The sequence below is a fragment of the Oncorhynchus gorbuscha genome, linkage group LG13 (genome assembly GCF_021184085.1).
Source record: "Oncorhynchus gorbuscha isolate QuinsamMale2020 ecotype Even-year linkage group LG13, OgorEven_v1.0, whole genome shotgun sequence".
In the NCBI taxonomy this organism is placed as follows: domain Eukaryota; kingdom Metazoa; phylum Chordata; class Actinopteri; order Salmoniformes; family Salmonidae; genus Oncorhynchus; species Oncorhynchus gorbuscha.
This window is the reverse complement of record NC_060185.1, coordinates 46,443,242-46,467,421: the sequence shown is the minus strand read 5'-3', so window position 1 is coordinate 46,467,421 and position 24,180 is coordinate 46,443,242. Positions and strand designations below refer to the sequence as shown.

The 24,180-nt window shown below is 42.9% G+C and overlaps 1 protein-coding gene and 1 non-coding gene across 5 annotated transcripts; both read right to left on the bottom strand.

Moving 5' to 3' along the window:
• Positions 1–55: 55 nt before the first annotated feature.
• On the bottom strand, positions 56–11,614 carry LOC123993019 (5'-3' exonuclease PLD3-like). 4 transcript variants are annotated; one of them, XM_046294750.1, is made up of 13 exons: positions 11,526–11,614; positions 11,238–11,267; positions 7,523–7,605; positions 7,383–7,433; positions 3,725–3,882; positions 3,333–3,513; positions 3,120–3,237; positions 2,845–2,972; positions 2,347–2,547; positions 2,041–2,180; positions 1,500–1,665; positions 1,291–1,390; positions 56–1,135 (listed from the first exon to the last, which is right to left on the bottom strand). In XM_046294750.1, exons 2-13 carry the CDS (start codon positions 11,245–11,247, stop codon positions 948–950), a joined length of 1,524 nt encoding a protein of 507 aa, XP_046150706.1. In that variant the 5' UTR covers positions 11,248–11,267; positions 11,526–11,614; the 3' UTR covers positions 56–947. The 4 variants fall into 4 exon arrangements, with proteins under 4 accessions (XP_046150706.1, XP_046150705.1, XP_046150707.1 ...); XM_046294749.1 differs by lacking the exon at positions 11,526–11,614 and adding an exon at positions 11,390–11,504; XM_046294751.1 differs by lacking the exon at positions 11,526–11,614 and adding an exon at positions 7,705–7,810 and having other exon boundaries at positions 11,238–11,496.
• Positions 11,615–20,509: 8,895 nt separating this feature from the next.
• Positions 20,510–20,585, bottom strand: trnaa-ugc. The gene has a single exon. It is a non-coding gene; the product is annotated as a tRNA-Ala (tRNA).
• Positions 20,586–24,180: the final 3,595 nt, after the last annotated feature.

Here is a 24,180-nt window from a genome sequence, read left to right as displayed (position 1 = left end):
GACTTACTTATTCTAAACACTTGTGTATACAACTGCTAAAAATGAAATGACAGACAACTGTTTAAATTCAATTTATTAGGGACATTACTACAAAGGAAGAAGTGTGTACAAAATGTGATCAATATTGTACAGTAACAGAGCGCGCCAAATAATACACAGTGCAGTGCTTTTAAACACTAAGGAACTATGACAGTTGCTGTAACATTCTCCACTGTACTACTCATATTAGACACTCCTCGCAGTGCAAATTCCAGAAAAATCAATTCTGGACTTAATTGCACACATGAAATTCAGAATGATTGAATTTTAAAAAAACCTAGAGTCTATGCTGCATAGAAAAACGTGGCACAACACACCAAACATACATTATAAAGAATAAAAGGATCAAACCAGCATGCCAAGAAACATCAGTCCAAACATTCAACACGTAATATAGCGACCCTCCCTGAGATTCACTGGGATTTATTACTGAGGAGTTGAAGCTGATAATGCCTTATTGTTAACACACAGGCTTGCCTTTTGATCATTGATGTGCTAGACCCATTGACGCTGCAGAGGGCAGCATCGTTTTTACCCACCTTCTGCTACAGTACATATCTCCTGCTACTCCTGCAATTATTTTTAAAAAGTGCTGCAATTTAAGAAATCATCCCAGAAACACCTGCTGATTAGAATCCATTCCTCCCCATGCTGACTTGGAGGACACAGGCCCTGTAACATTCTAGAGTGGAGGTTCCAAACTCCAGGCTTTGAGTATCTCAAACAGTAGACTTTTGTATTGTAGCCCCAGACAAGCACACCAGATTAAACTTGTCAACTAATCATCAGGCCCTCAAGGAGTTGAATCCCCCCCAAATTTGCCAGAGGCCACAGCAAAAATATGTGCTGTTGGTGGGGTACTCCAGGACTGGAGTTGGGAACCCTTGGACTAGAGTGTAGTATTGTATCTAACACACCATTTTGAGGTCGGTGTGCTGGTGGATTGGGGTGCTGTAGCCGGAGTCCCAGTCCCTTTCGAACACGGCCTGTAGTTGTGCTTGGACCGTAGGCTCCACTGACTGGGCAGCCGTTTGGTTCACCACCAGAGCCGATCCAGCAGTGTTCACAAAATAGTCTCCAGACCAGTTAGAGGTACCTGGTGATCAATGGGAAACACAATAACGTTGCATTTTATAGTGCATGGGATCTGTAGGTTGTGCATAACGTCTGAGAAGTTGATCAGCAATTGTTGATTGGCATTATACAGTAGCATGACTGGTGCACGTGTTATCTAGGAGAGAGCGGAATCACCTATGTAGGCGACCTTGTCCGTCACCATGTACTTGTTATGGTTGACCCTGGCAAAGGGGATTTCTTTCTGCCTGGGATTGGCTGGCACAACAAAGAGTTTCTGTGAAACAGTGAAGAAGAGTTTAATATTTAGCAATTGCTCTTGTGGAGGACCTTACCATATCAATGATGGTAAGTAAAGTGCATGAGTAGCGAGAGGTCCTACTCACCACCTGGACATCCAGCTTGGCCTTGGGTTTCTGCATTGAATCCAAGGCTTTCAGGAAGGGGATCATGACAGGCGAAGTGCTGGCCCAACAGCTGATGAGCAGACGCACCTTCACCCGCTTCTCGTATGCCACACGTCTGATCTGAGTGTCAATTTCTGCCCAGTACCTGCAGAGGGCGCCACACAGAGGGTTAGGCCAGAGTCATATGGGCAAATTATTATTTTTGTAGAAAATTGTTATCTTTATTTAACTAGGCAAGTCAGTTAAGAACAAATTATTATTTACAATGATGGCCTACCCCAGCCAAACCCATCCGACGCTGGGCCAATTGTGCGCCTCCCTATGGGACTCCCAATCACGGCCGGATGTGATACAGCCTGGATTCAAACTAGGGACTGTAGTAACGCCTCTGGCACTGAGATGCAGTGCCTTAGACCGCTGCGCCACTCGGGAGCTCTAAGCCTTGCGTGCTTTATTAATTATAAACTGAATACATATCGTAAACTTTGGTGATGTTAATACATTAAAATAGAAGGCTGACCGTTTGGGTCGCGAGAACTCCATGGTGGGCAGGTAGTTCATGACAGCGATGTAGATAAACTCCTGTGCGTCCTCCATCACACTGAGAATAGACTGCAGGTCTCCGGTCCTCCCAGCAGCACAGAAAGATGGTGGAGAACTCTGAAGGTACAGCACAGTCAAATTAAGTATAGTAATATGTCTAACATAGGACCAGAGAAAAATAAGATGGGGAATTCCATAACGAGACTTCACAAACCGGTACAATTTGTATTATATGATTAAATTATTGGATTATTGAACATGTGCACGTTTAGTCAACTCTTACCGTCAGATACACGTGGGAGGCTGTGCCGTTGAGTGGTAACTGCAGGGGAGAGTCCTTATTGTAAAGAGTGTTGAAACTGCTGGGCCAAGGGGACGGGATGGGTGTGTCTTTTTGCCCAAGGTACCAGTAGGCCTCGAAGATCTTCCCCAGGTCTGCAGCCAAGCAGCTGCAGTTGTACACCACAGCCCCCAGCTCCTTCACCTAAACAGGACAACAGAGGACGGACTGAACCAAAGCTACTTTCCCAACACTTGATCTGTACATTTTAGACAATACCCTGACACTCCAAACTTGCGATATAATGTTTACACTTTAAAAGAACAAGGAAATAGGATTACATCCTCCAAAAAAAACACAATAATAACTTTTAGAATAGTTTAAGGAACTCGTATAGTTACATTTTCATTTTTGAACAACAGATTGTTTTATTGTTAACTTAAAAATAAATAATAATAATATGGGGGTGAGGCTGAGTGTGAGGGCACAGAGGAGACTCACCTGGGTAAGGGACCTCCAGTCCATGTTGGCACTGCCAATGTAGATGTGCTTCTTGTCCACCACCCAGAACTTGGTGTGAAGTACTCCAGTGGTCAAATCCCGCATGTTCACGGCTCTTACATCAGCACCTAAAAAAATGAGCTACCATTATCACCACACAAAGCAAACAAAGTAATACTTCCTTATCTGTAGTTAGCAGCTTGATTGCGGTCAAATTAACTCGTGGAAATTCAATGGAATTGAAAACATAAATGCACGGTCAGAGAACCCCTTACCAGAACTTTGTAATAGATTGAGGTCTTCGTGATGTTGGGACTCTGTTGGTGTATTTACAGCGATGCGGACAGAGAGCTTCCCAGACACCTGAGCTAGCCTATTCAGGACATCCTCGCCCTATAGACGAAACAACTGTTTAGACTAAAATAAGCCACAACTGCCCACAGGTTAGAACTGCATCGCATTGCCTGCCAATCACTGAAAACACTCACCTTATCCGCCGTTGGCTCATGAGAGCCTGTGTCTTTGTTGGTGAGCGTCCAATAGAAAGACGCAATGTCCACGCTACTGCGAGCCTCACTAATCAGGTTTAGCCAAGCCTGGTAGATGGATGGGTTGGTGACACTAGAATTGAACTCTAACCCCTCTGGGATGCTCTCCAATAGAACGATTCTGGAAGAGAAAAAGGAAGTGTCATTGTTTTACTAAACCCTTGAACAGTTAAGGATAGCACCTGTTCTGCAAAACATGACAATGGTGGTCAACCACGTAACCACAAAGGAGTTAAAGCTGCAGAATGATAGAGAATGAATGAGCAGAATAAGATGTTTACAGTGAGCACCCAAACAGTGGGGAATTAGACATTGTACAGACGCCCACTCACTTGCAGGGGTCGGTGCAGGTATCAGTGAGAGGAAGTGGGAGCTGGAAGCCAGGCTTGTTTGGTGAGGAGTTAACCACAGGAAGCAGCAGGGTCTGGAGGAACACGGCAGCCAATAGCAGACTGACCACCCCAGTGAGACCCAGCAGACACCTATAATACTACACACAGAGATGGCATGAGCATAGTCATGTAGAGGTGACCCTGACCAGACCATCCTGACCAAAGAGGAATGAGATAACGGTTATGGAACTGAGGTTGAATAGAATCAAATCAAATTGTATTTGTCACATGCACCGAATACAACAGGTGTAGTAGACCTTACAGTGAAATGCTTACTTACAAGCCCCTAACCAACAATGCAGTTAAGCAAAATACGCATTAAGACAGTACTTACTAAAATAAAATGAAGTAAAACATAAATAAATATATATACACATTGAAAAAATAATAAAGTTGAAAATATATATATATATATATTAAAGAGCAACAATAAAAGGACAGTAGTGAGGCTATATACAGGGGGGGGTACAGGTACAGAGTCACCGTGGGCACAGGTTCGTGGAGGTAATTGAGGTAATATGTACATGTAGGTAACGTTACTATGCATAGATAATAAAGAGAGAGTAGCAACAGTGTAAAAATGGGAGGGGGGGGGGGGTCAATGAAAATAGTCCAGGTAGCCATTTGATTAGCTTATCAGAAGTCTTATGGCTTGGGGCGAGAAGCTGTCATGAAGCCTTTTGGACATAGACTTCACGCTCCGGTACCACTTGCTGTGTGGTATCAAAGAGCAACAGTCTATGACTAGGGTGGCTGGAGTCTTTGGCAATTTTTAGGGCCTTCCTCTGACACCACCTGGTATAGAGATCCTGGATGGCAGGAAGCTTGGCCCCAGTGATGTACTGGGCCGTACGCACTACCCTATGTAGTGCCTTGCGGTCAGAGGCCGATACCAGGAGGTCATGCAACCAGTTAGGATGCTCTCGATGGTGCAGCTGTAGAACCTTTTGAGGATCTGAGGACGCATGCCAAATCTTTTCAGTCTCCTGAGGGGGAATAGGCATTGTCGTGCCCTCTTCACGACTGTCTTGGTGTGTTTGGAGCATGATCGTTTGTTGGTGATGTGGATACCAAGGAACTTTAAGCTCTAAACCTGCTCCACTACAGCCCAGTCGATGAGAATGGGGGCGTGCTCGGCCCTCCTTTTCCTGTAGTCCACGATCATCTCCTTTGTCTTCCATCACATTGTGGGAGAGGTTGTTATCCTGGCACCACACTGCCAGGTCTCTGACCTCCTTCCTATAGGCTGTCTCATCATTGTCGGTGATCAGGCCTACCACTGTTGTGTCATCGGAAAACTTAATGATGCTGTTGGAGTCATGTTTGGCCATGCATTCATGGGTGAATAGGGAGTACAGGAGGGGACTGAGAACGCACCTCTGAGGGGTCCTCCCCATGTTGATGATCAGCATGGCAGATGTGTTGTTACCTACCCTTACCACCTGGGGGCAGCCTGTCAGGAAGTCCAGGATCCAGTTGCAGAGTAAGGTCTTTAGTCCCAAGGTCCTTAGCTTATTGATGAGCATTGAGGGTACTCTGGTGTTGAACTCTGAGCTGTAGTCAAGGAATAGCATTCTCACGTAGGTGTTCCTTTTGTCCATGTGGGAAAGAGCAGTGTGGAGTGCAAAAGAGATTGCGTCATCTGTGGATCTGTTGGGGCAGTATGCAAATTGGAGTGGGTCTTGGGTTTCTGGGATAATGGTGTTGATGTGAGCCATGACCAGCCTTTCAAAGCACTTCATGGCTACAGACATTAGTGCTACGGGTTGGTAGTCATTTAGGCAGGTTACCTTGGTGTTCTTGGGCACAGAGACTTTGTTCGTCTGCTTGAAACATGTTGTTATTATAAACTCGGTCAGGCACAGGTTGAAAATGTCAGTGAAGACACTTGCCAGTTGGTCAGCGCATGCTGGGAGTACACATCCTGGTAATCCGTCTGGCCCTGCGGCCTTGTGTATGTTGACCTGTTTAAAGGTCTTACTCACATCGGCTACGGAACATCTGGAACATCTGGAAAACGCTCTTGGTAAATAGTGTGGTCTACAGCTTATCATGAGATACTCTACCTCAGGCGAGCAAAACCTTGAGATTTTCTTCATATTAGATTTTTTGCACCAGCTGTTATTTACAAATAGACACAGACTGCCACCCCTTGTCTTACAGGAGGCAGCTGTTCTATCTTGCCGATGCATGGAAAACCCAGCCAGCTGTATGTTATCCATGTCGTCTTTTAGCCATGACTCTGTGAAACATAAGATATTACAGTTTTTAATGTCTCGTTGGTAGGTTAGTCTTGATAGGACCTCATACATTTTATTATCCAATGATTACACATTGGCTAATAGGACTGATGGTAGAGGCGGATTACCCACTCGTCATCAGATCCTTACAAGGCACCCCGACCTATGTCCCCGATATCTCAGTCTCTTCTTCATGCGAATGACAGGGATTGGGCCTTGTCCTGTGTCCGAAGTAAATCCTTTATTTCCGACTCTTTAAATAAATAAAAAACTCTTTGTCCAGTACGAGGTGAGTAATCGCTGCCCTTATTTCCAGAAGTTATTTTCAGTCATAAGAGACAGTGGCAGAAGCATTATGTACAAAATAAGTTACAAATACTGTAAAATAAAACACACGCAATAGCACAATTGGTTAGGAGCCCGTAAAACGGCAGCCATCTCCTCCAGCGCCATTAGTGATCGAAATCACCATGAGTCCCATGAGAGTTTGTCTGTTTAAAGGACTATTTTGCCCATGTAATTCAGTGGATGTTATTTTCAGTGGTCCCTAGTAGACACATTCACACACAAAATTGAGTTTCAAAACTATGCCTGAGTAGATATCTAGCTTTGAATGTCCTGACCAGTCCTGATGTTCCCAATTGCCAGTTTGAGTCAATTCCTACAACTCCCAAGATTCCCCTCTCTCTAACTGGGTGGAATGGACGACGTGTGGGTTGAACTTGGTTCCCACGTGTAGGTGTCAAAAGTGCTTAAACCTCATCAAAAAATAATAATGTTCCTTGAGTTTTGTCGCAGTTTAGAGTGAAGAAAAGCAGCTTAACAGCCATGCTCTGTGTTCGCTCATGTCTCATCATTGAGCAGCCTAAGCAGAGCCATTGCTATGGATACTCAGACACACGCAGAGCCATCATGAGCAGAGCAAGCAGTGCTCAGGGAGCGGGTGACATAGAGAGAGGAGCAGCTAATTTTAATAATTATTTCAGGCAGAAGCAATCTGGCCTGAACGTTGCAGGCATGGGTAAGGCTCAGACAAGGCTCTATTAAACATTGGTCACAGAAGATCATTTGAATTACATGCCCAACGTAAGTTGTGCTGCTTTCTAATAATCACTGGCATAGAAGAGCAGGATAGAAGTGTAAAGTGTTAAATGCAACTTTTTGACACACGGGGTGTTTCGATAGCTATGATGCAACTGTATGCTAAATTATGATATGCATAGTGGAATGACTAGAAATACACATGAAAATTAATTTAGGGTACATTCCCTTTTAACTCACAACCTTGGCCACTGACTAATCATCTTTTCACACCATTTTCATTATGTTGCTTGGTAAATGTCATTAATATTGGATACCATCTGTGCTTTCCCGCAGGACTGTTCTCTCCTCGACTCCACATTACACACCTGCACCAGAAGAAGATATTAAGGAGTTAGAAAAATGAGACACAAAATTCCATCAAAACGTATGACAACAGTACTGACAAAAACCATACCTTCTCGTAGGGAATATCAGAAATCATGGTTAGAGAGTAGTCTCTTTTGACAAAGTTCTTCAGGATTCCGATCAGAAAAGGCTCTAAACAGAACAGAAGAAAATGACATCAAATCATTTAAGACCCAGCTATAGTTTTTAATTCTAGTCCTTTAGCAGACGCTCTTATCCAGAGTGACTTACAGGAGCAATCAGGGATAAGTGCCTTGCTGTTTGTGGTTGAAGTGACAGGAAACGTGTTGAGCTGTATCTCTATAGTGCCTGATGAGTGACCTTACTCACTGAGCCCCTATATCACAATGAATGGTGGAATACAGTACTCTCAGTCAGTAGTGTTATTCCACCGATGACATACCATCGTCTCCACACTACCTCTGCCCCCCCCCCTCACCCCCAATTCTGTCAAGAACTATTCATAATAAAGAAAGTTCAAGGTGTCATTAACACTATAGAAGAATGACTGACTTCAAAGCTACAGGCCAGGAGTGTTTGCAGGCAGGTGTTCAAGATAATGCACAGGCCTATATGGTGCACACTTTACATACAGTGCACACTTTACATACATTGCATGCAGAAAGTATTCGGAGCCCTTGAATTTTCCAAATTAGATTTTTTTTATGTATCTAAACACAATACCCCATAACGACAAAGCAGGTTTTTAAAAATGTCTGCTCATTTATATATGTTTTAAAACAGCAATACCTTATTTACGTAAGTATTCAGATCCTTTGCTATGAGACAAGAAATTGAGCTCAGGTGCATCCTGTTTCCATTAATCATCCTTAATGATTGATTGGACATGATTTGGAAAGGCACAAACCTGTCTATATAAGGTCCCACAGTTGACAGTGCATGTCAGAGCAAAAACCAAGCCATGAGGTTGAAGGAATGGTCCTTAGAGTTCCGAGACAGGATTGTGTCGAAGCACAGATTTGGGGAAGAGTACCAAAACATTTCTGCAGCAATGAAGGTCCCCAAGAACACGGTGGCCTCAACCATTCTTAAATGGAAGAAGTTTAGAACCACCAAGACTCTTCCAAGAATTGGCCGCCCGGCCAAACTGAGCAATCAGGGGAGAAAAGCCTTGGGCAGAGAGGTGACCAAGAACCCAATAGACACTGACAGAGCTCCAGAGTTCCTCAGTGGAGATGCGAGAACTTTGAAGAAGGACAATCATCTCTGCAGCACTCCACCAATCAGGCCTTTATGGTAGCCTGGCCAGACGGAAGACACTCTTCAGTAAAAGGCACATGACAACACGCTTGGAGTTTGTCAAACGGCACCTAAAGGACTCTGACCATGAGAAACAAGATTCTCGGGTCAGATGAAACCAAGATTGAACTTTTTGGCCTGAATGCCAAGCGTCACTTCTGGAGGAAACTAGGCACCGCTCATCACCTGGCCAATACCATCCCTACAGTGAAGCATGGTGGATGCAGCATCATGCTGTGGGGATGTTTTTCAGTGGCAGCAACTGTGCGACTAGTCAGGATCGAGGGAAAGATGAACGGAGCAAAGTACAGAGAGATCCTTGATGAAAAACTGCTCCAGAGTGCTCAGGACCTCAGACTGGGGCGAAGGTTCACCTTCCAACAGGACAACAATGCTAAGCACACAGCCAAGACAATGCAGGAGTGGTTTCAGTACAAGTCTCTGAATTTCCTTGATGGCCCAGCCAGAGCCTTGACTTGAACCCAATCGAACATCTCTGGAGAGACCTGAAAATAGCTGTACAGCGACGCTCCCCATCCAATCTGACAGAGCTTGAGAAGATCTGCAGAGAAGAATGGGAGAAACTCCCCAAATACAGGTGTGCCAAGCTTGTAGCGTAATACCCAAGAAGACTCAAGGCTGTAACCGCTGCCAAAGGTGCTTCAACAAAGTACAGAGTAAAGGGTCTGAATACTTATGAAAATGTGATTTCCATTTATTATTATTTATTTATTTGTACAAATTTGCTAAAATGTCTAAACCTGTTGTTGCTTTGTTATTATGGGGTATTGTGTGTAGATTGATGAAGATTAATTTAATCCATTTTATAATAAGGCCGTAACATAATAAAATGTGGGGGGAAAAAATCAAGGGGCCTGAATACTTTCTGAAGACACTGTATCATTTGGCAAACAGCACGAGATACTCCAGAGCACATCTTGTGGCTTGACATTTAATTTGTGGAACGCATTTCCTATGCTCATGACTCCAATAAGATAATACGCCATTTCTGGACAAAATGTTCCAGAAAAGCAGAAGCATCTTAGATACGCTTAAACATATCAGTTTCTGAGGAGAAGTTAAATGAGCTGTTTCAGAGATGCAAGTCACGAGTGGGAAGCCTCGACTGAGGGCAGGGCTCGAGTGACTATGAATAGGCTATCAAGCTGTACGAACTTAAAAGGCAAGACGTTAACAGAATCATGTTGACCATTGTTTGCTTTGCTAATGACTGGTTCTCAAAGACACAAATAACAAGTGCTTTTAGTCAAACAAATGGCATATTGTTAGTGCTAAATTCAACAAGACAAAACAAAACATTGTCTTGTGGCTGGCCTGGTCTATCTCTTTGTAAGAATAACTACATTTGTAGGGTAAATACGAGGAAGAATGCTTATGAGGCGAGTCAGCGTTAGAGAAAATGCTACTTATTCCAAACTTTACCCTTAAATGGTTATCTTCAATGACCATGTCATTATGGAAGATAAGGTGGCTACATTTGGAGCTTGCCCCATGGTAATTGGCATTGAGTCATAGACAAACACGGTTATGCGTAGGTCCCCATATCCATGGTACAGTGAAATAAAGACTTGATAAAACATATTGTTTCAGATTTTGTGTTTATGTTCCTCTTTCTCCCTTGTCAGTAAATTGAGTGTCGTAACCACCAATTGCCTACGCATATTGAAAGTGTTCTGTGTGGAACACCTAGAGTAGGCCTATGAGTCAATTTCCTGTTTTTATTTGCTGAACTTGTCAATCAATTAGATATCATATTGCATGAGTATTGCAGCGGTTACATTATAGCCATAACATTGTTGCAACCAGTGGAGTTAAATACTTAATTAAAAATACTTTAAAGTACTACTTACATAGTTTTTGGGGGTATATGTACTTTACTGCATACATTTTTGCCAACTTTTACTTTACTACATTCCATAAAGATAATAATGTACTTTTTACTGCATACATTTTCCCTAACACCCAAAAGTACTCATTACATTTTGACAGGAAAATGGTCCAATTCACACACTTATCAAGAGAACATCCCTGGTCATCCCTAATGCCTCTGATCTGGCTGACTCACTACACACAAATGCTTCGTTTGTAAATTATGTCTGAGTGTTGGAGTGTGCCCCTGGCTATCCGTCAAATAATAATAATAATAATTGTGCTGTCTGGTTTGTTTGCTTAATATACTGAATTTGAAATGCTTTATACTTTTACTTTTGATACTTAAGTACATTTTAGAAGTTCCATTTACGTTTGATACTTAAGTACATTTAAAACTAAACACTTTTAGACTTTTACTCAAGTAGTATTTTACTGGGTGACTTTCACTTTTACTTGAGTCATTTTATATTAGAGCATCTTTACTTTTACTCAAGTATGACAATTAGTACTTTTCCCACCACTGGTTGCAACAATGTTTCGATGTTTGGAGCGTGCCTAGATGATCAAAGGCTATATAAGCGAGTAAAACAACAAGACACTCACATCCATACCTGAAATCATGCGGCCAGGCCTTGTGAAATCTGTCAAGGATTAAATTACCGAATGTAAATTATCGTTAATGTTTTTACCGGTTACATTAGGCTATTGTTTTTAACAACTAAATGTAGATCAACAAAATGCAATTGCCAGAATGAAAAAATACCAGAGCATATACTTTACAAATTGGCTACGCCGTCTCGAGCGTGTGGTCATATGACCAAGCCTAAACAACCAATGAGAATCCAACCCAACGTCATATGTGAGGCATCGCATCTAACGCCTGAAAGTAGATGCCTTACAAACTGATCTTGACAAGGATGCAAAAGTGCCGAGTGTGGTTGTCTTCTGCACGGTTTAACCAATCCAGTAAATGTGGAGGAGTTAAGATGGACGTTAACGCCAAAAGCGGATAGTCGCGTCACAGACTCTCTTTCCATTTCCCCTGAAAACCTGTATATCTCGATGTCGGGGACTCGACAGGCTCTGCAGAGGCTACATCCATAAAGATAGATAGAAGACTCATTTTTGTATCTGTACAAGGACGGGCAACGCCATTGAGGCAATATACATTTTGAAGTAGTCAATTTTCTTCTTCATGATTGGCTGACCCCTCCTCGTGACCAAGTTGGACATCACCAAGTTGAAAGTTCCACCTAGTTGACTACATTAATAAAAATGGTGTAAGACCTTCAATGGCGCTGTCCACGCTAAGATAGCCTTTTGGCCACTGGAGGCTTCTATCATACTCTATGGCTACATCAACCCAAAAGCCCCTCATTGTACTCGCCATGTAGTTTGAAAACCAAACGAGGGCGCTGTAAGATCATAGCAAATCCTATTGGGTTTATTAATTTGATCTGATTATACTGATTATGGTAACAATCCACAGATACTGTGACTGATGCCAAAAGCAGGTGATGCCCAGGCCTACAATGAATGGGTAAGTCCCTTTTGTAGTGAAGTCCCACTGTCATGTGCGCAGCTATTTTTTATTTTTGTCACATCCTAGTCACAAACCCGATAGAGGCCCCCAAATAGGTTCAGATTAATGTTGATCATCAACAATATGCATATTTATGCTAATAATAGAAAAAAATAACATTCTACATCATCATCACACACACACTGTTTCCTTTATTTTATCATAAAGTGTTGTGTAATTTGCTGCGTCTTTCAGTGCTGTGAGGCAAGGTGCGGGAAAATGAAGCGGTAATAACGTCCCCAGGGAGGGGACAGCCGTTGAAGGGCGAGGCCCCCGGGAATTGTCGCTCATCCAGGATACGATCAGGTGAATAACTCCTCTGAAACGGTCGCTCATCCAGGATACGATAAATAACTCCTCCAGTCATGCCAAGAAATTCTACTTTCTCTATTAACTATTCTGTAGGTATGGACATGGTCCATATATTCGATTGCGCTTGGACCAATTATAAATGTTTCGATAAAAAAGTAAATATATTTATAAATAAATAAGCATAAGTAAATAATGATCACTTGCATTTGGAGGAAGTGACGTTTGATAATGTAGCCTATTGTTTCTTGCGTTGCGTTATTCCTTGCAGGCTGACTGCAAGGCAAACGTATTAATGAAAATGTTTTTAATCATTGGTTTAGAATATATACATTTTATTGTGTTAAAAGTTAAAAGTCATATATTCAAATATTTGTGATTTTTTTTAATGACAGCCCAGAGACTGGCACCAAAAAACGGGCACCAAAAAAAATGTGCCTACTGTGTTTGACTGTGTCTGTGTGTCAAAACTATAGCCTAGGGCCTAGCCTAACCCATATCGAACACCTGCTATTGTAAAGGGAGATTTACCTGTTTAGCCTACCTGTCCAATTCCTTCCTGATGGAAAAATGTATTTCGTAGGCCTTCAGTACAGTTATTCAGACCCATGGCATTAAAATAACACAACTTGCACAAGTGAAGGCCTATTATGATCAAAAGGATGTTTATTTTCAGATAACAAATTGTAGCTTACAAATCAGAACAATGATATACCAAATTAATCCTGAGGTGTATTGTTTCCAATCAATTTAATATTAATAAATATTTTTATTTGTAAAGTGCATTTCCCATATCCAATGCGCATAAGGAAGAAAACTAAACTCAAACTAAATTGAGCAACTATACATTAAAAAACAAGCACAATACATCAAACCATTACCTACCTACTGATACAAAATCAACTTTGCCATTTACTAGTTGTAAAACTTCTAATAGTTTGCCTAATTTCAGTTTATCTGACAAAACAAGCAAGGCGTAGTGTGGAGAATCATTGTACCATCTAACCGTTGTGAAATATATTTTCAATAACCCAAAATACTTTATTTTCAGCTGTTTGTAGCTGGTGTACCAAACCGAAAGTAAGCAAAAACTAAACTTAAGAATTTAAAGCAAAGAAATATCGCACATAGAGCAGATCTACCGCTTATGTGACTTGCTTTCAAGTAGATCTATATCTTAGATTTCTATGTTAATTTGGTTGAGTCACACCAAAAATTACATATATATTGAAGTTGCCTCCCTTACATGTGTAGGTAGCGCATTCCAGAGCTGAGGAGCCACATGTGAGAAGGCTCTGTCACCCATGCTGCACTGGTTTGTTGCTGGTGTAACCAGGCTGTTTGAGTCTAATGATCATTGTGTGTGTGCTGGGGAATAGTTCACTCATATGTATTTAGGTGCATCACCCTTGAGAAAGGTAGAATGTGTTCATCTTGCTCCGTGCACTCTTAGAGCCAATAAGCACACGCTCTGTTGTGTTGCAATTAAGTTTTAGGAAGTTTAACTGCATCCATCTCTTGATTGCATCTAGAGAGTCTGTCAGTTTAGTTGTTACCGTTACAGTATCCCCTTTTGTCCTCACATATATTTGTGTGTCATCAGCATAAAAATGAAGGTTTAGTCCAAATCCTATGATTAATATACCGAGTGGCAGCATGTATATAGAGAACAGGAATGGACCCAGAACAGAGCCCTGTGGGACCCCTTAATATGACACTAAATATGTTTGTGCTTTCCACAGTAGGCCTACCTACTGTAACCACATGGTGCCAGAAAGTCTGAAAGAGGAGGGATGGAGATGGTGAATTTGCTGAAGATTACTAGTTCCTCTCTGCAAGAGATGGTTATCCAGTTGTTTAGGTAAAGTTGACTTGATGGATGCCTTCTCACAATGTAAAAATATCCGTAATCTAGGCTGAAGACTAAAACTCAACCATTAGGCTCATACTGTCTACCTTCCTCAAGAACAGTGTAGTTAAAAAGAAACACATCCACTGTCAAACTCCCCCCGTAACTGACGCAATATCCTAACAGATGAAAGGACACTTTATTAAACTATTTTTTTACAGGCAAATAAACCCTTCTTTGCAAAGCTGCTTCAAAAGAAATCTCTGACTGACCTCAGGAGAGAAAAAAACCTGTGAAATGTATGCCTTTTGGTGGTTCCACAGTGGCACATGTAACCTGGTTTATGTAGGTGGCCTCTGCAATGTGTACACTATTACAATAGGCTCTTTGCACATGCTAGCTCAATTAGCTTGCTTGTTTGTGGGAGCAGTATGACTGTCCAGCCCAAATGAAAAGCATGAAAAGCATACTAAGTACACTCTGGAGACAATGTTGACTTTGTGTGATTAAAAGCCTAGGATTGGTGTCCGGGCAGCTATTATTGCACCTATAAACAGTGAAAAAGTCCTCATCTTTGCCTTTTTTTTGGCTTGACTTTTGCTCTCTATCCAGAGTAGGAGGAGAATGACTGTCAATCTGTGGCCCTTGAGGTGTAGATTCAAGTTCTCATGAATGTTTATTTCCAAACCATTGGGTCAAATGGAGTTTAAGCGTAGAGGGCAGGAGAACCCAGACATCAAATACCGAGAATATCAGAGGTGATGTCACCAGACCAGACAGAGGGATAATTAATGAATGTGAGAGGCACAGGTGAGTGTGGCAAATGGGTGAGGGGAGGGGGGTTACCATGGAGACTGCCATTGTCAAATACTTTTTTTTATGACAGGGTGAGTCAGACCCCACTTGCTGGCATAAGGCTATAAAAGCTGGCGCAATTCCCCTCAGTAGCGGGAAATTTCCCCTGCATGCATGTCCTTTCCCTGTATGTGATGTCACACCTGGCAGAGGGAGCCTATACCTTTTCCCCCTCTCTCCCCATTTTCTTGTTTAACTTATTATGTTTTGATCTGTGCCTAACACACCTGGATCTGTTGGGAACTGCCCAGCCAGCCTGTGAAACAGCAGATCATGTCAGACTCGCAGTGACCACCTGACCAGAGACTCATTGTAGTACTCATACCTTTGGTTAGTGTTCCTGTTTTGGTTAATGAGTACAGACAGTGCCAGAAGTTGTAGTTGATGTAATTTAGGACATTTTTCTTGAGGCATCAAGTCAAACGTACCTGTAATTGTTTGCCTCAATACATTCGTGATAGCAAATATTTTCTACAGGACAATGTAGGGGAGACTTTAGAAACTGACTGACTCATTTGTTGTTTTTCATCAACCTGTTATATTTTCTTATCATCATTTGGATCTCTCTCTCTCTCTCTCTCTCTCTCTCTCTCTCTCTCTCTCTCTCTCTCTCTCTCTCTCTCTCTCTCTCTCTCTCTCTCTCTCTCTCTCTCTCTCTCTCTCTCTCTCTCTCTCTCTCTCTCTCTCTCTCTCTCTCGCTCGCTCGCTTTCTCTCTTTAAAAAAACATGTTTTATTTATTTAACCTTTAATTCATTATTATCTCTCTCGCTCTATTTATATTATCTCTCTCTCTCTCTCTCTCTCTCTCTCTCTCTCTGTCTCTCTCTCTCTCTCGCTCTCTCTCAAACACACACACACACACCCTCTCTCTCTACCATGGTAACGTGTGCTGTTAAAAATACCTTTTTGGCCTCCGTTCAAACTCAATATTAGTATTTTCTATTTATATGCATCCCAATTAGCTGCTGCCAAAAAATTAAGTTACAAAACAAATTATAGACAATTAAAAACATTACATTACATTTCACAAGATTTTTCACAATACATTAAGTGTGTGCCCTCAGGCCACTACTCTACTACCACATATCTACAACACAAAATACATGTATACGTGTGTGTATAGTGCATATGTTATTATGTGTGTATGCGTGTGTCTCTGCCTGCGTGTGTGTGTGAGTCTCTTCACAGTCTCTGCTGTTCCATAAGGTGTAGTTTTATCTGTTATTTAAATCTGAATTTACTGCTTGCATGAGTTACTTAATGTGGAATGGAGTTCCATGTAGTCATGGCTCTATGTAGTACTGTACAGCTCCCATAGTCTGTTCTGGACTTGGGGACTGTGAAGAGACCTCTGGTGACATGCTTTGTGGGGTATGCATGGGTGTCTGAGTTGTGTGCTAGTAGCTTAAACAGACAGCTCGGTTCATTCAACATGTAAATACTTCTCACAAATACTGTGCAAGTAGTGATGAAGTCAATCGCTCCTCTACTTTGAGCCAGGAGAGATTGACATGCATATTATTCATGTCATAGCTCTCTGTGTACATTTAGATTTCCTTCTGAAGGTGTGCACACATCATTTCTACAGGGCAATGTAAGGGAGACTTTAGAAACAACTCACCTGACTCTCTCTCTCTCTCTCTCTCTCTCTCTCTCTCTCTCTCTCTCTCTCTCTCTCTCTCTCTCTCTCTCTCTCTCTCTCTCTCTCTCTCTCTCTCTCTCTCTCGCTCTCTCGCTCTATCTCTCTCACACACAAACACGCACACACAGTTAATGCTACCCGGATCTTGAGAAAGCCATTTGCATGGTCTAAGGGTTTGGAGAAGAAACGGTGCAGATCTAATCCTGTGGCTTGGTAGCCATTGTGAGCGTGAAACTGGGTGGAGTGCCAGCACCCATTAGCTGGGGTGACGCCTATTCAAACACAAGCTCTGGGCCCACCTAGCCTTATGCTATGGCCATAACAATGCACAATGACACTCAAAATGAAAGCACTTTTCATCCTTTAATTTTGTGTTTAGGTACCAGTTTTTCAAAAAACCCAACACTAATGTTTTATAAATGTCAATTATCCGTTATAGTCAAAGTGACATCCAAAAATCCAGAACGAGGTTCAATTCCTATGCTAGAGAATAGGGTAGAGCAATCAATCTCTCAGAGGACAGTCGTCTTTGGCCATAGAGATAACCAGGTTGGCAGCCTACACTGGATAGGGTTAACTTTCTGTTGGCCCTCTCTTTTTTGGACCTGGTGACCTGGGGACGTGTATAAGGGAGAGGGGAGCGAACAGTTTGTTCGCCCGGGTGAAGGCTGGCAGATAATGGACTAAGGTATGGGGGTGTGGGGGTCAGAGAGGAGGGGAGGAATGGACGGGATGAGTAGAGTGACTGGGAGCTGGTGGGGTGGGTGAGGTAGGGGTGAGTGGGATGGGGCAGAGATCCCAGGTAACTCATTAGCCAGTCTGGTCGAACAAGGACGGTGAGCGGGAAGAGGTGGGGAAAGAGGAGTATCTGAAATATCGATCCAAATGAATCCAAATCCCCAATAGTTGTTGCGCCAAGCTTTCCGGCAGTTATTTTACTGGACAACAGGTGTTTGCGTAAGCGTCTTTATAGTAGATTACAAAGGATACCCCTTTGACTTACAAGGGTTTAGTGTGAAGTGCCTGTTTCTCTTGCATAAGGCTTTCTAATAACACCTACTCTAGCAAAGCTTTTTGAGAGTTTTTGGGATTCTGTGTTTTTCCCACCCGAGAATTGACGGTTGTTCACTTTTTGTTGTTGTGTAAATTCACAGTGATTATATTAGATACTGTACTTTAAAAATGAGGAAATAAGAGGAAGTAGACTGAATTTAGCCAACTGGGTGAGAGTTCAGAGGTCACAGACAGAAAAATCCAGTAGTAATGGCTACCTCACCCAGTCTGGCCCTCATAATACAGTATATCTCAACAGGCAGGGATAACTATTAGCTCTAGATGGAATAAGGAATCACATGGTTGGATGATTATGACATAAACTATACCTTCCAATAGGTGGCTTCCATTGTCACCAACACAAGCCCGTTTGCAGTTGGTCCCCTCCCTCTTCTCCCTGGCCATGTCTGCTGGGCTGGCCTTATCTGTCGCTGTCCTTGGCCCCCACACATGTAGCAGCAGGCCACAGCGCCACGGGTTACTCATTAACTATTAACTTTTATTTTATCCACCACAGACTGACGGCCCCTGGGTCAGCGCCCGGTGAAAATGCCAGGACCGGGGGCGAAACTGAGACACAGGGAATATGGTGTAGAAGTGAGCCTTGTCCTGGGCTGGAACCTCTTTCCAAATGAAATATGAGAAATAGGTTCATCTGAAGAGGGAGGATGGACGCTACATTGGTTAGCAAGGGAAACATGAGAGGGAGGTCTAATAATTAGGTGTGAATTTTACATTTCAAACAAAAACTGTCTGAGTAACTGAGCTAGAGTGTACTGTCCTGTTAAAATATCCTCTTTAGATTTAGGCTATGGCTCCAATGCAGCTTCTCTGATGGGTTGGGGTTGAACTCCTTTTGATGTTAGGTTTGGTTGGATCGTCTGAAAGAACAGAAAGACAGTCTCAGGCATTGCTGTTCATGATTGTTGAGTTCGATTTAAGAAGAAATCTTTGCTCCAGTCATCATATTTTCTGTAGATGTTCGAATATTACCATTTTACAGAGGGGTTCAACTTTTTTCTAATCTGACATGTGTTCTCTGCTAACTGCTGGAGTAGAAGGCGGGCTTGACCAATCATTAATACAGGTGGTATGCGGCGGTCTTATCAGTTGGCACTGAGCCAGCAGCCGGGCCAGTGTGGGGACTGAACAAAAATATAAAGGCCCTTATCAGTTCATGTTGGACACAACACTGCAAATCGGCTAGCAGCCAACCCTAAAAAAAGGTATTAATAACATAGGAAACATTTTAAAAAACAGATTGAAATGTTTGACTCATCCATTTTGATACACAACAAACCGTGTTGATTAGTATTTTGTTAAACTCTCCAAGCAGATTGCAGTTACTTCAATAGGATACTTAAATGATGTGCTTCCTTTGTGATTTCAGTCTTCTATTTAGAACTGAGAATATTGCCAGTACTGTTAAATGTTAGGCTTTGAACTCTTTCATTGTTTTGGTAATATGATTAAAGTCCATAAGACAATGGCAAGTGCCTTGGCCCCAACCGTCAACGGAGAACGGGAGAAACCCAGTATTTCCAAACGTTGGCCTGTCAATAAGGTGCGTGACAAATTGGGAGGAACGCTTGGAATCCCCATCCTTCACCCTCCACCATGTCACCTTGCCAACCGAATGTGTCCTCGTCCAAACTCTCACTCTTAGTTCTCTCGGCCGGGTTTTGGAGGGAATTGCCACCTTGTGTTCATTGGAGAGTTTTCAGCTGTCAAAAGATCACATCCATCAGACAGGTGACTGACCTAGCGCTCAACAATCAACGGCAAACATTCCAGACCATCACTGCTTTCACAGGCACCGTCAATAGTGGAGAGGAAAGGACTTTCCAGCAGCCTGAAGAGGGAGTTGGAAAAGGGCTATAAAGAAAATCGAGAATTTACAGAATGAATGGGTCTGCTGAAACGTTTCCTCTCTCACACACTGTGTAAGAGATTCACATGCAGTAGCACAAAAGCTTTGCAGGAAGAGAAATGTGTGTACGAAAAGAGAAAGGTGTTTCAGAGTGCTGGTCTAGGACCTTGTAACAACGGTTAGTGTAATAACCTACCAGTTAATGTAATAAAATGTTATAAGTTATTACATTAACTGGTAGTTATTACATTAACCGGTAAGTAACAACGTTTTGGATGAATAATGTAATCATTTCAACCGATTGTGTAATAACATACCACAATTAATGTTTTTATCTACTACTTCCCTCAATTTGATGCACATGCCACCACCCACAGCCAATTGTAACACAAACAAAGTCATGCACATCATACAGGAATGCTCATACATACAGACAATCACAAGCAATAGAAAACATCATCAAGGATTCAGTCCGATGGCCCCCTTTTCGGCTATGTAGCATTTAAAGGCAATGTTACGCCTGTTGAGAAGATCGCATTCAAAGTAAACAGCTGCAGATGTCGGCTCAATCCTTTAAATGCAGATCTTTCACAGTCCTGATTTTGGTTCAACTGGAACTTGTATTTTTGCAGTACCTAATAATAATAATATATCCCATTTAGCAGACGCTTTTGTCCAAAGCGACTTACAAGTCGGCTGGGGCCACTACTTTTACATATGGGTGGCCCCAGCAGGAATCGAACCCACGACGCTTGGCGTTGCAAGCGCCATGCTCTACCGACTGAGCCACACAGGACCGCTGACACACCATGCACACAACAGGGAGTGTATCGTGAGGAGTATTCTATGTGGAGTCGCCAAAAAACGCTAACATCCTGTTTTCAGGGATACAGTATTTTCAACCTGACTTCCGTTTCCCCTGAAAAGCAGAAGTGGGAACTCTGCTATGGCGTCTCTCTATACCTGCTACGGTAGGCTACATGACGATTAACCTTGCATGAAACCTTGTGGTAGATCTAGAAACCTGGGTTGGAATCCAGTCTTTGCCCAGATGGGTCTAAAAACTGTAACAGAGGTGGTTTGGTAGTTTGGGGAACCAAACTTGCATGTTCAGTAACCTTGTGTGAGACCTGAAGACTTATGTGGTTGTGCCTTGCTCAAGGGCACAATGGCAGGAGATGGCGTCTAGGATTATATACCAGCAATTATCCGGTTGTTGGCCAGCCCCTCTACCCTCTAGGCTACATGCCGCCCCATAGTTCAGCAAGGTAATAAGGTTTGAACACCAGCAACTGTCTGGCTCACACCAGACAGATTGTTCAGTTACTGTCCTGCCACTTGAACCTCTTTAGGTATCAAAACAAAAAAATCTAAACACACAAGCATGGCTTATAGAACCACCTATGTGACACTCCACCACCCATTTCACCTCCTCACAGATACCTATCCAGGTCACACCACCAATGGGACAAACTGGTTTCTAACCTACAGGTAACTGCCAAAATAAAGGAAACACCAACATACAGTGTGGTAAAAGGGTGTTTGGCTACCACGAGCAGCCAGAACAGCTTCAATGCTCTTTCGTATAGATTCTACAAGTGTCTGGAACTCTATTGGAGGGATGCGACACCATTCTTAAATGAGAAAATTCCATAATTTGGTGTTTGGTTGACGGTGGTGGAAAACGCTGTCTCAGGCTCCGCTTCAGGATCTCCCATAAGTGTTCAATTAGGTTGAGCTCTGGTGACTGAGACGGCCATGGCATGTGGCTTACATCGTTTTTATGCTCATCAAACCATTCAATGACCACTTGTGCCCTGTGGATGTGGGCATTGTCATCTTGGAAGAAACCACTCCTATCAGGATAGAAATGCTTCACCATAGGTTGAAGGTGATCCCTATGAATGGCTGTGCATTTATTGGTGTTTACCTTCCCAATAAATGTGGTTGAGTGGACCTAAACCATGCCAGGAAAATGTACCCCACACCATAAGAGAGCCATCAGATGACTCATTTACTCAAGTGGTCCCTTTATTCTGTCAGTTCCTGCAGGCCAAGCTAAGCTTAAGCATAGACATGAGCTCAGGGAGCTTACACAAATCTTTCGGTCTCAGACAAGTTTAACCACACCTACATCACTTTTCAGGTGTTATTTCCCACTGCCTTGGTGACCATGAGTAAGGCACTTTGCCCCGAAACTGCTACAAGGGCAATGCTGATCCTGTTCTGCTCAAAGCCTGTTCTGTGTTTGCGGTGTCATAGGGTTGGATATGGTGACAACAAAAATACATGTTTCCATTATACATTATACCTTTATTTTGAAATAAAATGTATGTGTGTGTGTTATTTTGTCACACGCGTGTGTTTGTATGTGTGGGCAGTGTTGGGGAAGCTACTCTGACAAAATGGTTTTCCAAAAAAAGGTTAAGCTACACTAAAGCTACAGTTAAGAAAAATACTGTTTACTTAACTAAAGTTACTTTGGGAGACTCATGAGGCAGTGCACAATTTGCCCGGCGTCATCCGGGTTAGGGAAGGGTTCGGCCGTCCAGGATTTCCTTGTCTCATCGTGCTCTAGCAACTCCCTGTGGGGTGCCGGGCTGTCACGACTTCCGGTCGACGTCACCGGCTTTCTAGCTATCGCCGATCCACTTTTCATTTTGTTTTGTCTTTATTTTCTACACACCTGGTTTCTATTCCTACCAATTCTACCAATTCAAGGATGAACGTCTTGTGCACCTGAGGCAGGGGGACGAGGAGTTCGCATTGGAATTCCGCACCCTGACCGGGCCCTGATCGATCACTACCGTTGTAGTTTACGAGTTTACTGAGTTTTTTATCAAAAAAAGGGTGGCAGTTTGCTTTGTTATTATTTGTTATTATTTCAACTGCTGATTGCCCCTTTAACCGTCAAGTTATTACATTATATAATCAAATCAAATTGTATTGTATTTGTCAAAAGCTTCATAAAAAACAGGTGTGGACTAACAGTGAAATGCTTACTTTTGGTCCCTTCCCAACAACACAGAGAGATAGAAAATAGAGAAATAACAGAAAAGTAAAACCCGTAATAATAAAAGTCATAATAGATACACGATGAGTCGCTATTTAGCAGTCATATGGCTTGGGGGTAGAAGCTGTTTAAGGTCCTGTTGGTTCCAGACTTGGTGCATCGGTGCTGCTTGCCATGCGGTAGCAGAGAGGACTGCTGGAGTCTTTTACCATTTTTAGGGCCTTCCGCTGACACCGCCTGGTATAGACGTCTTGGATGGCAGGGAGTTCGACCCCAATGATGTACTGGGCCTTACGCACTATCTTCTGTTGCGTCTTGAGGTTAGATTCCAAGCAGATGCCATACCAAGCAGTGATGCAGCCAGTCAAGATGCTCTCAATGGTGCAGCTATATAACTTTTTTAGGATCTGAGGGCCCATGACAAGTCTTTTCAGCCTCCTGAGGGGGAAGAGGTGTTGTTGTGGCCTCTTATATAGTGTGTTGGTGTGTTTGGACTATGATAGATCTTTAGTTGTGTGGACACAGAGGAACTTAAAGCTCTCGACCTGCTCTCCTACAGCCCTGTCGGTGTGAATGGGGGAGTGCTCGGCCCTCCGTTTCCTGTAGTCCACAATCAAATCAAATCAAATGTATTTATATAGCCCTTCGTACATCAGCTGATATCTCAAAGTGCTGTACAGAAACCCAGCCTAAAACCCCAAACAGCAAGCAATACAGGTGTAGAAGCACGGTGGCTAGGAAAAACTCCCTAGAAAGGCCAAAACCTAGGAAGAAACCTAGAGAGGAACCAGGCTATGTGGGGTGGCCAGTCCTCTTCTCGCTGTGCCGGGTGGAGATTATAACAGAACATGGCCAAGATTTTCAAATGTTCATAAATGATCAGCATAGTCAAATAATAATAATCACAGGCAGAACAGTTGACACTGGAGCAGCAGCAAGGCCAGGTGGACTGGGGACAGCAAGGAGTCATCATGTCAGGTAGTCCTGAGGCATGGTCCTAGGGCTCAGGTCCTCCGAGAGAGAGAAAGAAAAAGAGAAAGAGAGAATTAGAGAGAGCACACTTAAATTCACACAGGTCACCGGATAGGACAGGAGAAGGACTCCAGATATAACAAACTGACCCTAGCCCCCCGACACAAAAACTACTGCAGCATAAATACTGGAGGCTGAGACAGGAGGGGTCAGGAGACAATGTGGCCCCATCCGAGGACACCCCCGGACAGGGCCAAACAGGAAGGATAACCACAATCAGCTCCTTTGCCTTGTTGACGTTGAGGGAGAGGATTTTGTCCTGGCACCATACTGCCAGGTCTCTGACCTCCTCCCTATAGGCTCTCTCTTCGTCATTAGGTGATCAGGCCTACTACCATCGTCGTGTCG